Source organism: Ornithorhynchus anatinus, chromosome 1 (genome assembly GCF_004115215.2).
Source record: "Ornithorhynchus anatinus isolate Pmale09 chromosome 1, mOrnAna1.pri.v4, whole genome shotgun sequence".
NCBI lineage: Eukaryota > Metazoa > Chordata > Mammalia > Monotremata > Ornithorhynchidae > Ornithorhynchus > Ornithorhynchus anatinus.
In genome coordinates, this window is record NC_041728.1 from 129,067,729 (window position 1) to 129,082,156 (window position 14,428).

At 47.0% G+C, this 14,428-nt stretch overlaps 1 protein-coding gene across 2 annotated transcripts in view; it reads right to left on the bottom strand.

Moving 5' to 3' along the window:
• INPP5D (inositol polyphosphate-5-phosphatase D) overlaps positions 1 to 14,428 on the bottom strand; it is a 177,177-nt gene that overhangs the window by 58,347 nt on the left and 104,402 nt on the right. For both annotated transcript variants that reach the window (XM_029067359.2, XM_029067353.2), the window contains exons 6-10: positions 9,102 to 9,189; positions 3,195 to 3,275; positions 2,927 to 2,998; positions 2,048 to 2,171; positions 258 to 364 (exon numbers count right to left, since the gene is read on the bottom strand). In XM_029067359.2, coding sequence (XP_028923192.1) covers positions 258 to 364; positions 2,048 to 2,171; positions 2,927 to 2,998; positions 3,195 to 3,275; positions 9,102 to 9,189 — 472 coding nt within the window. The remainder of the gene's footprint in view (positions 1 to 257; positions 365 to 2,047; positions 2,172 to 2,926; positions 2,999 to 3,194; positions 3,276 to 9,101; positions 9,190 to 14,428) is intronic.

A 14,428-nucleotide genomic window follows, 5' to 3' on the forward strand; every position in this document is an offset into this window, starting at 1 on the left:
CTCATTACCCTGTATCTACCCCAGCGCTTAGACCAGTGCTCGGCACATAGTAAGCGCTTAACAAATACCAACATTAGTATTATTATTACTGGGGATGTAGAATTTAGGATACAAGATCATTCTAGATGCAAAACCAACCAGCATTTAAGTCAGGCTCAACAGGATGGAATATCTAATTGGGACTCTCCCTTGGGTGTAGAAGAACAATGCAAACAAAAGATGGAATCCTCTCTTGGAACGAAGGATACGTCACCTACCTTGGAATCGGCAAAAATATATTCTTTCCGTAGAGTTTTCTCCTTTTCCGTCTCCACCACAATCACTAACTTGTTAGGGAACTTCTGGGACTTGATGAGCTGTAGAACTTAACAGAATATGGGAGCCATAACAATTGGGTTAATGAAGAGGGTAGAAGGTTCACGTTGAGCTTTTTATGCAGAGGTCAGAGAGGATTTAGAAACCTACAGAATTAAGCTTCCTTTGGTGATTGAAGGGTCAGCCCCTTACTGACCGGTGCCCCACGAGAGGTGACTAATGATAGCTTTTCCTCAATATGAGAGATGGTTCCTGCCTTTGGCTTTTTCCATCAGCACTGGTGAGAAATCGGTGCTGATGGCCTGAAAAGAGACCCTCCTCAATGCTTCCGTTCCCAGACGTATGATTTCGTCCGACCCATTCCTATGTGCCTGTTACCGCTACTATGACCCCCGCTTCTCCCCATGTGGTTTCGGCAGTGCAAAGGGTTCCCGCCAGCATTTTCACCCCTCCCTGTTGATAAAGCTGCTGGTTCCACGGGGCAGGGGTGCAGCATGGCCTAGAGGATAAAGCACAGGTCTGGGAGTCAGAAAGAACCGAGTTCTAATCCTTGTCTGCTGTGTGACCTTGGGCAAGTCGCTTCTGTGCCTCTGTCACCTCGTCTGTAAAATGGGGGTTACGACTGGGGGGCCCTATATGAGACAGAGACTGGGTCCAACCTGATTATCTCGTATCTAGCCCAGCGCTTAGTACAAAGTAAGCACTTAACAAATACCACAAATATTATTATTACAAGCTGGCTCCAACAGCAGCACAGGAAGGGACCTGGGTTCTCACCCCAGCTCTGCCACTTGCCTGCTGTGTGACCTTCACTTCTCTGTGCCTCAGTTATGTCCTCTGTAAAATGGGGATTCAGACCACAAGCCCCATGTGGGACAGGGACTGTGTCTAATCCCACCGGCTTGTATGCACCCCCGTGCTTAGTACGGTGCCTGACAGTAAATATTTAAAGAACACTATAAAAAAAAGCACCTCTTTGGGCAGGCCTGGCCCTAGGAAGGGGGTAAAAATGTTGGAAGAGCCCTCTTTTCCTGGGCTTTTCGGAGAATAGCTAAGACTCATTCTCATAAGCAATCAGACTGGCTCGGGGACTTGCCAATCGCATAAAATGTGAGTTTTAAGACGTGCCCTGATCTTGCAGAGGGGGCAGAGGGATGAGGAGGGGAACTACTTGGAGCTCCGGCCTGGCTGAGGAGAACGGCTTGTACGAGGCGGCTGCGAGACCACCTCCAGCCCTCAGAGCCGCACGCCCATCGGTCCCAGGCTGTCTCTCTCTCTCCGGAGACTGAACATCCCCTTATTGTCTTCACATCTCCTCGGCGCACCTTAATGACCTCTGCCACTCAGTGAGTAAGCTGGATATTCCATTAACCAGCTCACCGATGAAAATGTAAACACACATATACCCAGGACCAACCCTCGTTCCATTTGGTCTCTCAGAAGGAGGAGTGGTGGACTTACTTCACAGCTGCATTGGACCTTGGTTCTATTTCTCCCGTTCCCTAGTATAAATGTGTCTTTGAGGGGTGAGAATTATAACCTTTGTTAAAGTCAAGACTGATGACTTATTGTTTTCCTCTTCATCTCCCAGCCCTGCTATTCTGTCATACAAAGAGATTAATCTGACAGGATATGATCTTCACAGAGTCATCCCGATTTTTTACCAAACCTCTGCTCTTCTCCCCTGTCAGTCATAAACCAAACAGATCATAACTGATCGAGGCTATCTTACTTTTCTTGTGGCTGAAGAATTTGTCTTCCGGACCATCCTTGGATTTTTTGATAATCAATTTTCCCGTCTCAACATCCACTTTGAGCTGCATTTTCTGAGGAATTCCCAGAGATTCTGCTTTCACCTGGGAAAAAGCAGAAAATAATTTCATCACATGACTACCTTCATCTCAGCCATATTCACTGTGAAGAACATCTTGCCTAAATGAATAAAGCCGATTCTTGATTACTCAGGGACCTCTTAACCAGTCTGTAGACTAGCCAGGCCTGCTGTTTCTTTTTCTTGATCCTGATCTTTCTGTGTGTATAGATATATCCATCTATATGTTACTATGTACATATTTGCACAAAAACTAAAAAAAAAACCCCAAAACAAAAACCTGTCTTTTGTTTTCAAACTCTGCCTTAAAAATGTCAACACGGTATTAACCCGCCACACTGTGTGGACCGAAGGATAGATCCCTGATGTGTTAATGGGCTTGTCCCTTAGAGGGTCTAACTCTTTGAGTTCACCCACTCTTTGAAAGACTCCATAAGCCTTTGCGCTTGAGGAAACAGACTACGCCCGGAATACCTTTTAGAGCTTCTCTCCTCAAGTCGGACCCCTCAGAGAGTGAGGACACTGCCGTGTACTGCTGCTAGCGTGTCAATACGCACCACACTACTCATTTCCAGAGCCGCTTATTCGCAAGTCCATTCTGATGCTTAACAACTCTCACTGTCTACCTAAATGATTTTTTGCTGCCCCCTCAAGCTCATTTCACATTCAGGCACTTCCTGCCGGGTTTCTCCACCACAGAAACCGGGGGACTTCGGCGTAGATACGAACTCACTGAGTTTCCGTTCTTAGGCAGAAGGTATCCGTTTAGCTGCCATTTACCTCAAAGGTGACGGGCGGGATGAGCGAACGTCGATGTGTCGATTCAGAACCTTCCACCAATAACGCCTTTGCCTGAAACAATCAACGTACAAGGTCCGTCAAACTGAGATTTTACGTAGGAATGGAGGAAAATCGAAGTGGGGAGTCTAGGGCCCAGTACATAGTCTAGCGAGTGGAGAGTCCAATGCAAGGAGAGAAAAGGCAGAACTGAAGAGATCAGGAGATACTAGAAGGAGACAGAGAAAAGCGATCCTTCGACAGACCGTACCTTGTCTTCGAGAGAGGACAGCAAACTGGTCAGCTGGCTGAGCTTCACTATCATATTAGCTGGATTGGCTTCACCAGGCACCTAGTGGCATTAGGAAAACAGTGAAGAGAAAGTGAGCTAGTTCATATTGCTTAGAAGCTACCCAAGGGAGATTTGCGAGTGAAAAACCGACGTTAATCTGAAGTGGGAGAGGGTCCCAGGTCCACTGAGATGGAAGTGAGAGAGGGTGGTCCATCAGGGCCAGATGACCTGAGACTAAATGAAAATTTCTATTAAATTACGTCCCCAGATGAAAGAGAAGCCCGGACAGATCCTGAGAATTAGGATTCAAAGCAGAGTAGCAGAGTTCAAAATTAAACCTGGATGGTGATACTGCACTAATCCAGGATTAAATATTGATGAAGAAGAGTTATTGATATCATAATTCCACTCTGCATCTCTCCTTTAAGGTCCCTAGCACTCAAGGCCGGGGCTTCCTTCTGCCTCTCCCAGACACTCTCGCTTAAATTCCCCTCAAAATCTACAAAAGACATCTTGGATTCTCACTAGAAGTGACAGAAGGAGGCCACGGGACACCCACCTGACCACAGGATTTTCTTGACACCATTTCAACTGGTTAAGCTGTGACCAAGAAACCTCAGTGTTCCTCAATGACAGCCTTCCTCAGGGACTGCTTGCTTTCTTCAGGAGCCACGCATCAAATTACACTCAACCCTTCTCTTTCGTCTGCCGTCCTCCAATTGCTTTCCCCTACGGGGCAGCCACGTGGTCACTCCCGCAGGCTGTCACAGAAGCCTGAGGTTGGGACTCAGCCTCATGGCAGAGCTCCATCGGCTGGCCCAGCGATGGCCCCGGGGAGGAGGAAGCTTTGCCGCTTGGCTCTCCAATTTTAGCTTTGGTAGTCTGTCTGAGCACCGTCGCGTTCTATTTGATCACTGTTATACGATTATTTAAAACGAATAGATTGCACACCTGTGTATTTTAGAAGCGGTACACTGTACGTGATTAATTATTTATGGCAGAGCCCTCAAACAAACAAGAAAGATATACTTATTGCCCCTCTCCCAGTTTATCTCCAGGGTTTTGGTCTTGCGGCTTTATTCGTTGATAGATTCTGTTAGTCGCCCAAACTGGGAATTGGCTCATCGATCATTCGGGAAGATAGATAAATTTCTTTCCTTCAGTATTTATTTCTGAGCAGAGAAATGAAGTTGTAGATTCATCCGCCCACACCACAGAACTTGGTTGGGGTCGCGGAGGGAGCAGCGTGGCTCAGTGGAAAGAGCCCGGGCTTGGGAGTCAGAGGTCATGGGTTCGAATCCCGGCTCTGCCACCTGTCAGCTCTGTGACTGTGGGCAAGTCACTTCACTTCTCTGTGCCTCATTTCCCTCATCTGTAAAATGGGGATTAACTGTGAGCCTCACGTGGGATGACCTGATGACCTGATGACCCTGTATCTACCCCAGCGCTTAGAACAGTGCTCTGCACATAGTAAGCGCTTAACAAATACCAACATTATTATTATCTAAATTTACACCAATTTTCCAATTTTTTTTTCTTTCGGTCCCTGACAGGGCCTGCAGTGGGTAAGAAGGAGGACCTCTCACTTTCTGTAGACAAGACACAACTCTCACTCCCTGAAATATGATGACCAGAAACACACAGTATTTTTTGTTTTCAGTTCCCCTTAACAGTTTACAAAGCCCATCCTACAACTTCCATCTGGCCTGGTCCTCCCTCTTCTGAGTCAGGCTAGAAGGAAAACTGGATGAGAAATCAGGTAGCCTGAAAATTATTCCCCGATCAGTTTGGGCACTTAATACTGTGCTCTGCACAAAGTAAGTGCTCAATAAATGCCACTAGTTGATTTGGGCAAATTATACCACCTGATCGTGCCTCCATTTGCTCCCCCATGAAATGGGTGTAGGAACGGCTGCCTGTTTACTGCACAATGTTTTTCATTCATCTCAAGGAATCAAATGACCACTTGTCTCCATTATTCCAGAATTGATTATCCAGTTCTCTCTTTTTGTCGCTCCATTTTGGAACATTTCTTTGCTCGGTAGCTCTTCCACTAATTCACTTTGACTGCTCGCTCTAATTCTGGCAAGAAGAGGACGTTAAAGTCTCACTAAAATTAGGACTTTGGACTTTCTGTCAACAGCAATCCTATCTGTGGCTGCAATTAACTGGCTAAATGGGTTGGTTGCTTTATGAAGCAATATGAGCATCCTCAAGGATGGTAATATCAGTGTCTATCACCGGTAACATCAATAAAAATCAACCTAGACAACATACAAGAGTTGGGAGAGTCCAAAGCTGAAAAGTCATTAAAAATTAATTAATGAATTCATTCATTCAACTGTATTTGTTGAGCGCTGTGTGCAAAGCACTGTACTAAGCACTTGGGAGAGTACAATAAAGCAACAGACACATTCCCTGCCCACAGTGAGCTCACAGTCTCTCCGAGGATGGTAAATAGGGCAGATTTTAATCAAGATAAGTTTGCGAAACCCAATCATTTGGATGAACTTAATACAGTCAGATGATATAATCGCTAAAACTATTTTAAAAATCCATTTGGCTCTATAACAGTGGAACAACAGAGTAACTTCAGACTCAACACAATAGTAACTGGAATGTGGATGGCTGAATTCTTAAAGAGCCACACTACATGGGATACATTACTAGGACATATACATTTTAAATTATATTCCTCAAAGGTTTAAGGTATCTCCCTCATACACTTATTTAATTGTCCATTCAATTATTTTGATTATTCTGTTTATAAATAACTTGATGTCTGCTTCTGTGTTTAAGAATAAAGGCGCTTTGTGGGCAGAAATTGCATCATTTGCACATTTTGTACCTCCCAAACCCTTTAGTACAGAAAGCGCTCAATAAATGTTATTATTACTACAACTGTTGCTCCATTATAACTCTACATGGACAAGGACTTGGGATAAGCCTTATCCTTGGACTGGCGGTGAGGGGAGAGAAACAAACACAAAGACTGTAGTAGGGTCTTGGTCAGACCTGCTAAGAATCCCGGCTCTGCCCCTTGTCAGCTGTGTGACTGTGGGCAAGTCACTTAACTTCTCTGTGCCTCAGTTCCCTCATCTGTAAAATGAGGATGAAGACTGTGAGCCTCACGTGGGACGACCTGATGACCCTGTATCTCCCCCAGCACTTAGAACAGTGCTCTGCACATAGTAAGCGCTTAACAAATACCAACATTATTATTATTATTATTAAGAACCTCTGGCCGGGCTGTAGAGCGGAGGGTCGGCCTGAAGATGGAGATGGGTGACCGGAGGTCGTCTCCTCAGGCTAGAGCGGGGCCAGCCGCTCCCAACAAGAGCTGAGGACCCATGGTCTCTGGGCAAAGAATTTAAAAACTGTCATACTTGTTAAGCGCTTACTATGTGCCAAGTACCATACTTACCCCCTTTCCCTCCGCTCCTCCCCCTCTCCCTTCCCCTCCCCTCAGCACCGTACTCGTCCGCTCAACTGCATATATTTTCATTACCTTATTTATTTTGTTAATGAGATGTACATCGCCTTGATTCTATTTATTTGCTATTGTTTTAATGAGATGTTCATCCCCTCGATTCTATTTATTGCTATTGTTCTCGTCTGTCCGTCTCCCCCGATTAGACCGTGAGCCCGTCAGCGGGCGGGGACCGTCTCTATCTGTTACCGATTTGTCCATTCCAAGCGCTTAGTACAGTGCTCTGCACATAGTAAGCGCTCAATAAATACTACTGAATGAATGAAATACTAAGCTCTGTGGTAGATAAAAGATATTCAGGATAAAAGATAACCAATATCTTAATAGCTCATCAGGTCCCAAATGGGGCTCACAGTCTAAGTAGGCGGGAGAACAGGTTGAATCCCCATTTTGCAGACGAGGGAACCGAGGCACAGAGAGGTTATTTGCCCGGAGTCACACGGCAGCCATGAGACGGAGCTGGGACTGCAGCACAGGACCTCTGACACCCAGGCCCCTGTTCTTACCACCTGACCACGCTGCTTCTCTAGAATCGTGAAGCTCATTCTTAGCGGAGTATGCCAAGTACGCAACCTTGGCTTATGTGATCATTCAGAATGAGACTAGCTAATGGAAGGCCAGACCTCTGACTTCTGAGAGGAGGTGACTGGATGACAGGATGGGCAGAACTCAGGGAGGAAGCAGTGTGGCCTAGTGAAAAGAGCACGGGCCTGGGATTCAGAAGATAATAATGTTGGTATTTGTGAAGCGCTTACTATGTGCCGAGCGCTGTTCTAAGCGCTGGGGTAGACACAGGGGAATCGGGTTGTCCCACGTGGGGGCTCACAGTCTTAATCCCCATTTTACAGATGAGATAACTGAGGCACCGAGAAGCGAAGTGACTTGCCCACAGTCACACAGTTGACGAGTGGCCGAGCCGGCATTCGAACCCATGACCTCTGACTCGCAAGCCCGTGCTCTTTCCACTGAGCCACGCAAAGCACATGTTACGGGAGAATTGAGTGTAATAATAATAACGATAATAATGACGACGGTATTTGTTAGGGCACGGTTCTGAGCGCTGGGGTAGATACAAGGTGATCAGGTTGTCCCACGTGGGGATCACAGTCTTAATCCCCATTTGACAGATGAGGTAACTGAGGCATAGAGAAGTGAAGTGATTGCCCAAAGTCACACAGCTGATAAGTGGCAGAGCGGGGATTAGAACCCACGACATCTTACTCCCAAGCCCGCGCTCTTTCTACTATTTCTCGTGTAATTCCATTGCCATAACAATTTAGTTGATTGTTTCTATTTGAGAGCCTGTCGATCAGTTAATCGATGGTAAGCCCAGAGGTCGGAGTACAGAGGAAGCCCAATTCAAATCCCCTGCCCTCGAGGAGTTTCCGATCAACTACAGCCTATGACTATTGCTTTTCACAAACCCACAGACATCCAAAAGACAGATTCCAGGTCCGACTGAATAGTGCCATGGACACTGATGTATTTTCATATATTATTTGCATACATTTGCTTGTTTACTTGTTTTGATGTCTGTCTCCCCTTTCTAGACTGTGAGCCCGCTGTGGGCAGAGATCATCTCTATCTGTTACTGAATTGTACTTTTCAAGCACTTAGTACATGGGACAACCCGATTCCCCTGTGTCTACCCCAGCGCTTAGAACAGTGCTCGGCACACAGTAAGCGCTCAATAAATACAGCTGAATTGAATTAAAATGAGGATCCAGCACCTGTTCTCCCTCCTATCAGACTCTGAGCCCTATGTGGGACAGGGATTATGTCCGACCTGACTGATTTGTATCTACACCAACACTCGGTGCTCCACACATACTAATCAATAGCATTTATTGGACACTTACTCTGTACGGAACACCGCACTTGGAAAGAAAGAATAGTAAACGCTTACAAAATACCATTAAGAAGAAGAAGAAAGAAGAGTACCAGGCAGGTAGAGGAGAAACCCTGCTCAATCGCCCACAGGATACTGATTCCGCGCAGAAACAGCTCTTTGGAAATGCCCTGGCCTTAATGCTTTAATGCTCCAGCAGCAAGTAAGAGATTTTTAAGAAAGCTGTCTTAGTTACAAAGTACTGTGCTCAACATTAAAACCTATGAGGTCCCCTAAAGGGCAGCAGCTGAAAAGGGAGCTAGTTGAGAAGCAGTATGGCCTAGTGGAAAGAGCACAGGCCTGAAAGTCACCCATCTGCTGTGCGACCTTGGGCGAGTCAATTCTCTTTGCCTCGGTTACCTCATCTGTAAAATGGGAGCCTTTCGTGGGACAGGGACTGTGATCAAAGCAGTTATCGCGTAACTGCTCCCCAAAAGTGCAGAAGTTGAGCAAAAGAGAAGTCACTAGAGGAAAACCATTCTCCCGATTCCAGTACCTAAAAACTGACCTGAGGACGTGGTCGGATGCCAGGGGACAGCTGCTGGTCGAACAACTTCTGCATGGATTCCAGGGAAGGCAGGGTCCTGGTGACTTCGCTGAAAGCAAGACACGAGGAATCCGTCAGTTAATCAGTACCACTTGAGTGCTTACTCTGTGCAGAGCCCAGTACTAACCACTAAAAAGAATATAAAAAAGACTTGGGAGATCAATCAGTCATTTTTTAATGGGATTTGTTAAGCGCTTTCAATGTGCCATTCATTCATTCGTATTTATTGAGCAAAGCATTGCGCTAAGCGCCTGGGAGAGTACAATACAACAACAAAACAGCCACATCCCCTTTTCACACTGAGCTCACAGGCATTGTACTAAGCACTCGCGTAAATACAAGCTAATCAAAAGAAGCGAAGTCCACGTCCCACACGGGGTTCACAGTCTTAATTTCCATTCTACAGCTGAGGTAACGAAGGCACAGAGAACTTGGGTGACTTGCCCAGCGTCGCACAGCAGACAAGTGGCGGAGCCAGGATTAGAACGCAGGTTCTTCTGATTTCCAGGCCCGTGCTCCATCCATTAGGCAGTGCTGCTTCTTTATTGAGATCTTTCTGTGTGCAGAGCACTGTTAGGAGCACAGTATGACAGAGAGGGTAGAAAGATTCCCAGTCCATAAGGCTGGGAGAAGCAGCACGAGCTAGCGGCTGGAACACGGGTCTGGGAGTCAAAAGGATCCGGGTTCTAATCCCGGCTCCATCGCTTGTCTGTGTGGCCTCGAGCCCCATTTGGGACAGAGACTGTGTCCAACCTGATCACTTGGCAGCTACTCCAGTGCTTAGTAAAATTCCTGGCACACAGTAAGCTCTTAACGATTACCACAATAGAGAAGCAGCGTGGCTCAGTGGAAAGAGCATGGGCTGGGAGTCAGAGGTCATGAGTTCGAATCCCGGCTCTGCCACTTGTCAGCTGTGTGACTGTGGGCAAGTCACTTCACTTCTCTGGGCCTCAGTTACCTCATCTGTAAGATGGGGATTAACTGTGAGCCTCACGTGGGACAACCCGATCACCCTGTATCTATTCCAGAACAGTGCTCTGCACATAGTAAGCGCTTAACAAATACCAACATTATTATTATTACTATTATTATTACAGAGACCTCACAGTTTAGAGGGACAGACAGACATTAATATAAATAAGCTCTGTGGGCTAAGGGTGGAGTGAATAAAGGGTGCAAATCCAAGCGCCAGAGCGACACAGAAGGGAGTGGAAGAAGAGGAATTGAGAGCTTAGTTGGGAAAGACCTCTTGGAGATGTGCTTTTAATAAGGCTTTGAAGGTGGAGGGAGTGATCGTCGGTTGGCTATGAAGGGGGAGGGATGATTCCTGATCCCAAGGAGTTCACATCTAATGGGTGAGACGGACATTAATTACAGGTAGGGGAAGCAACAAAGTGTAGAGACCACTTTTGTGGGTGACAAAGAAGTCCTGAGGTTGCATTTGTGGGGGAAATACAGCGTGGAGAGATGGGAGATTAATCCAGCAAGGCCTCCTAGAAGAGATGTGATCTCAGACGGGCCCCGAAAATGGGGCGGGAACTGGTTTTGATGGACATAATGGGGAGGGAGTTCTAGGTAGAAGGGAAACTGTGGAGGTCAGGAAAGAGGCACTACGCAATGGCTTGAGTGGTATGTAATGTGCAAGGTGGGGTGTAGAGGACCTGTAAGGGACAGGGAGCTGAGTGCCTTAAAGCCAAGGATCAGGAGTTTCTGCTTGAGTCAGAAAAGAACCATCGTAAGTTTCTGAGAAGTAGGGAGACGTGCACTGAACAAGGTTAGAAAAAAATGATCTGGGCAGCAGAATGAAGTATGAAGTGGAGAGGGCAGAGACTGGAGGCTGAGAGGTCCGAGAGGAGGTTACTACAGTAATAATAATACTAACGTTGGTATTTGTTAAGCGCTTCCTACGTGCAGAGCGCTGTTCTAAGCGCTGGGGTAGATACAGGGTAATCAGGCGGTCCCACGTGAGGCTCACAGTCTTCATCCCCATTTTGCTGATGAGGGAACAGGCACAGAGAAGTGAAGTGACTTGCCCACAGTCACACAGCTGACCAATGGCAGAGCCGGGATTCGAACCCATGACCTCTGACTCCCAAGCCCGGGCTCTTTCCACTGAGCCACGCTGGGTATAGCAAGTGCCTAGATCCACGTGAGCGCGCGGTCGGTCAAATGGAGAGGAAAGATCTTGGAATGGAGAAGATCGTGGAATTGTTGTGGAGGAAGAACCACCACGATTCGGCAACAGACTACGGGGGTTGAAAGACTAGACCGAAGCTCGTCTTCCAGACCGTAAACTCCTTGTGGGAAGGGAACACGTCTACCGGCTCTGTTATAGTGTCCTCTCTCAAGTGCTCAGTACAGTGCTCTGCACACAGTGAGCGCTCAATAAATATGACTGATTGATTGAATGAAGGAGAGTCATTCATTCAATAGTATTTATTGAGCGCTCACTATGTGCAGAGCACTGTACTGAGCGCTTGGAATGGACGAATCGGTAACAGATAGAGACGGTCCCCGCCCGCTGACGGGCTCACGGTCTAACCGGGGGAGACGGACAGACGAGAACAATAGCAATAAATAGAATCGAGGGGATGAACATCTCATTAAAACAATAGCGAGTAAACAGAGTCAAGGCGATGTACATTTCATTAACAAAATAAATAGGGTAATGAAAATATAGTCGTCGAGGATAGTGCCAAGGTTACTCGCTGGAGAGGCGGGGAGGATGGAGGTGGTGTCAAGTGAGGTGAGAAAGCTATGCGGAGGATAGAAAGATTAGGAAGATTAGGAGGGGAGGATTAGGGCATGATCATTTGGGTCATTTTTGAGCCGGGTCAAGGCCAGGGCACAGGAGATAAATGCTTTCAGCTGGAACATGAGGTCAGCGTGGCCTAGTGGAAAGTGCCTGGGCCTGGGAGTCCGAGGACCTGGGTTCTAGTCCTGTCTCCGCCACTTAATGAGAATAACAACAATGATAATAATAATGACGATGGTCTTCGTTGAGCGTTTACCCTGTGCCAGGCACTGTACTAAGCGCTGGGGTAGATGGAAGTAATCTGAGCTGGACACAGTCCCTGTCCCACGTAGGAGCATGTAGAGAAGCAGCGTGGCCTAGTGGATAGAGCGCGGGCCTGGGAGTCGGAAGGTCACGGGTTCTTAATCCCGGCTCTGCCGCCTGTCTGCTGTTTGACCTGGGGCAAGTCGCTTCACTTCTCTGTGCCTCAGGTATCTCATCTGTAAAATGGGGATCTAGACTGTGAGCCCCCCGTGGCACAGGGACTGGGTCCAACCCGATCTGCTTGGATCCAACCCAGCGCTTAGTAGAGTGCCCGGCACATAGTAAGCGCTTAACAAATACCATCATTATTATTATTAGGGCTCACAGTCTCATTCTCCAGTGCTGTGCTCTGTGCTCTTTCCATTAGGCCACACTGCTTCTCCTCAGCACTTGTATGCTGAGTGATCTTGGCCAAGTCACTTAACTTCTCCGGGACCCAGTTTCCTCACCTGCAAAATTGGGATTCGATAGCTGTTCTCCCTCAGACTGTGAGTCCCATGTGGGACCTTATGACATAATAATAACGACGGTATTTGTTAAGTGCTTACTTTTTGCTAAGCACTGTTGTAAGCACTGGGGTAGATACAAGGTAATGAGGTTGTTCATCCATTCATTCAATAGTATTGATTGAGCGCTTACTATGTGCAGAGCACTGTACTAAGCGCTTGGAATGGACAAATCAGTAACAGATAGAGACAGTCCCTGCCCTTTGATGGGCGCACAGTCTAACCGGGGGAGACGGACAGACGAGAACAATAGCTCACAGTCTGAATCCCCATTTTCCAGATGAGGTAACTGAGGCACAGAGAAGTGAAGCGACTTGCCCAAAGTCACACAGCTGATAAGTTATGGAGCAGGATTAGAGCCCACGACCTCTGACTCCCAACCCGTTGCTCTTGCCACTAAGCCACGCTGCTTCTCCATCTAGTATCTACTCGAGTGCTTAAAGTGCTTGACAAATACCATGATTCTTCTTCTTCTTCTTCTTCTTCTTCTTCTTCTTCTTCTTCTTCTTCTTCTTCTTCTTCTGTTTAAAGCCAAAGCAGCTAAAAGTGACATTCCTCTGGCCATGGCAATACTCATAACCACGTGGCTCGGTGGAAAGAGCCCGGGCTTGGGAGTCAGAGGTCATAGGTTGGAATTCCGGCTCTGCCACTTGTCAACTGTGTGACTGTGGGCAAGTCACTTCACTTCTCTGGGCCTCAGTTCCCTCATCTGTAAAATGGGGATTAAGACTGTGAGCCTCACGTGGGACAACCTGATTACCCTATATCTACCCCAGCGCTTAGAACAGTGCTCTGCACATAGTAAGCGCTTAACAAATACCAACATTATTGTTATTATTATAACCAGGAAGGTAGGTATTCCAAATCCTGGGCTTCTGATTAGAGCGGTATAATAGAACCCCTGATCTCGGCCCCTGACCCTCAGGGACTCATGAGGCAGGTACTGGTCTACACTGGTGTGCGTCACTTAGTAAATCGTATTTATTGAGCACTTACTGTGTGCAGAGCACTCTCCTAAGATCTTGGGAGAGTACAATGTAGTACTATAAGACACACACATTCCCTGCCCACAGAGAGATTATGGTCTAGAGGGGGAGACAGACACTTTGGACTGAGCTGCTCACGGAAGATTTTTTTTAATCATCTCACCGCTCCAATTAGTTATAAAGACAAGACACCGCTCTCCTAATAATCGATGACTGTGATATTTATTAAGCACTTGCTCCGTGCCAAGCACTGTACTTTGCACTGAGGTAGATAGAGAAGCGGCGTGGCTCAGTGGAAAGAGCACGGGCTTGGGAGTCAGAGGTCATGGGTTCGATTCCCCACTCTGCCACTTGTCGGCTGCGTGACTGTGGGCAAGTCACTTCACTTCTCTGGGCCTCAGTTACCTCAACTGTAAAATGGGGATGAAGACTGTGAGCCTCACATGGGACAACCTGAATTACCCTGTATCTATCCCAGCGTTTAGAACAGTGCTCTGCACATAGTAAGCGCTTAACAAATACCAACATTATTATACAAAATAATCGGGTTGGACACAGTCCCTGTCCCACAGAGGGCTCATATTTAATCCCCACTTGTCAGAGCTACAGAGAAGTTAAGTGATTTACCCAAGGTCACACAGCAGACAGGTGGCAGAGCTGGGATAAAAAAACTCAGGTCCTCTGAATCCCAGGCCCGTGCTCTTTCCACTAGGCCACGCTGCTTCTCCTCCCCTAGCT